This window comes from Homarus americanus, unplaced genomic scaffold, assembly GCF_018991925.1.
Source record: "Homarus americanus isolate GMGI-L3 unplaced genomic scaffold, GMGI_Hamer_2.0 scaffold24260, whole genome shotgun sequence".
In the NCBI taxonomy this organism is placed as follows: domain Eukaryota; kingdom Metazoa; phylum Arthropoda; class Malacostraca; order Decapoda; family Nephropidae; genus Homarus; species Homarus americanus.
This window is the reverse complement of record NW_024721079.1, coordinates 11,481,727-11,484,031: the sequence shown is the minus strand read 5'-3', so window position 1 is coordinate 11,484,031 and position 2,305 is coordinate 11,481,727. Positions and strand designations below refer to the sequence as shown.

Sequence of the window (2,305 nt, the reverse complement as noted above, 5' to 3'; positions counted from 1 at the left end):
GGCCCCCTCCGGCCGGAATGAAGGCCGGTCCACTGCTTGGGCTGTCGCCTCCTTAGACGACTCGTAAGGCAGGTTCCGCGGACCAGGGCTCGCCCTCCGTACGCGAGTGTCGGCGAGACCAAAGACCGTCCTGTCTTACACCTTCCACAGTGGTGAATCCCTCCCTGGCTGGGCTCACCAGGGTTCGTTATATGGCGCTGCATTCCACACTCCTTAACTTCCTAAAGTAGAAAAATATAAAATCTTCTTAATCCTAGACCAAGGGAGGACTTGAAAGAAGTGACGTGGTGTGTGGTGGGTTGCGTGCTGCATTCATCACGCAGCATTCATCACGCTGCATTCGTCACGCTGCATCTTCTCTGCTCATATGTACTGTGGATGACGTCCAGCTGTGCATGAGGCGGTACTGTGTGTGACATTTGACAGAGAAAGAATCCTAAAGGGATGATGGACCAGTTGGAAGTGCATTCACAAAAAAAAATATTTACTTTATACGTTACGTCAATGTTTGGCAACTATGGTTTCCGTCACGACAATGTTCTCATCAGGCTGGATCAGGGAGTGAAGCTCTGCACACTACACTAAACATTATTTATCCCTACGCGTCGCAGCGTACATCACAAATCAAACTAGCACAAAAATACACTGAGTGAAGCTCTGAATTCATCACAATATCATGTTACATTACCCGTCATCATCAACACATAGCTTACGGGACAAAAGACGGGGGATTAGTGCGGTCACACGCGACGAGGCGGGGCGGGTCAGAAAGAGGTGAGGTCACACGCGGCGGGTGAGGTGGGGCTGAGGCGAGGCGGGGCGGGGAGGAGCTGAGGCGTGGCGCGGGGGCGAGGTGAGGCTGGCCAGACCAGGCCAGTCCCGGTGCGGAGCATTGCGGGGCGGGGTGGGGTGGGGCGGAGGAGAGGCGTGGCAGGTGAGGTGGGGAGGAGCCGAGGCGTGGTTGATCGGGCCAGGCCGGGGCTTCGAGGGGGGGCAGGGATGGGGCTTCGGGGAGGGGGGGAGGGCAGGGCAGGGCAGGGCAGGGCAGGGAAGGAAGGGTAAGGGTGAGGTAAGGATTAGGACGAATCCAGGTAAAAAAGTCACAGGAAAAAAAGTCAGAAAATAGTCACAGATAAAAAGCCATGCCCAGTGATGCCCTGACGCCTCTGAGAATGCGTCACACCTCACCTATGTTCGCCCCACACCTATGGGATGTACATGACGCCACCATGAACAACAATGCTCGTACCAACAACAGTTGTGAAGGGTGGAATAATAAGTTGTTCAACCTCGTCGGTCACTACCATCCCTCAATCTGGCACGTCATTGAATGGTTTCAGCTTGAAGAAGCGACAGTGAGCACCATTATCAAGCAGGATGCTGTTGGCAACCCATTTCAAAGAAGAGTTCGTCGACGCTATGTGCAGCTACAAGAACGCCTTCGCAACTTTTGTGTTGTTCGACGGGAGGATCACAAGACTGTAACACATTTTCTTCGTGGCGTCGGTTGGAATGTTACTCATCAACACTAAATATACATGTAGTGCCATGCTATTATGTAAGTTGTTTTCAACGTGTACATGTCATGTAAGTACTTCAATAAATGACTGTTTTAAAGGTTTTTAATAAACTCTGATTTTTTTCGAGTATTTATAATGCTATGACATTATGCATGTTGTTTTCAATGTGTACATGTTATATATTGCCAATAAATGACTGACATATATGTTTTTGTTTCACTGCCTTGTATTGTCAGTTAATAAGCGACTTAAAATACTCTTTGTTTAATTACTTTAATTAGTATCTATGGTGTGTAAAGGAAATGTGACTTTTTTTCCTGTGACTTTTTTTCCTAGCCAAAATTGTGACTTTTTTCTGTGACTTTATTACCGGTCACCATTAGGACAGGGAGGAGGATGTAGGTTAAAAGACATGTTAGGTTATAACAGTTAGTATAGACACGGCTTTCATCACTGAACACAATGGGTACATTTAACACTGACCAACAATCAAGCTGCACTTGGGCTACTGAGAACGTCACAGATCGCGGGGGACACTGAGAAATTACGTTAAGCACTGAACATTGCTAGTAAATATTCGCTCATACCACTACGAGAAACATTCACTTTAGCTGTAAAGATGACACACTAAGACACTTTTCACGCTACTACGCAGGAACTTCTTATTACGCACTTACGAACGATACTCAAACAACGACCCATGTGTTATGGCTAAACGAGGGAGGGCATGGGTTTACGTTAAGTACACTGTTACCAATAACAAGGGAGTAGGAGGGCGTGGGTTA

General features: G+C 47.9%; 1 protein-coding gene across 1 annotated transcript; it reads left to right on the top strand.

Moving 5' to 3' along the window:
• Positions 1 to 1,142: 1,142 nt before the first annotated feature.
• Positions 1,143 to 1,532, top strand: LOC121861374. The gene has a single exon (XM_042359023.1). It carries the CDS (start codon positions 1,143 to 1,145, stop codon positions 1,530 to 1,532), a length of 390 nt encoding a protein of 129 aa, XP_042214957.1.
• Positions 1,533 to 2,305: the final 773 nt, after the last annotated feature.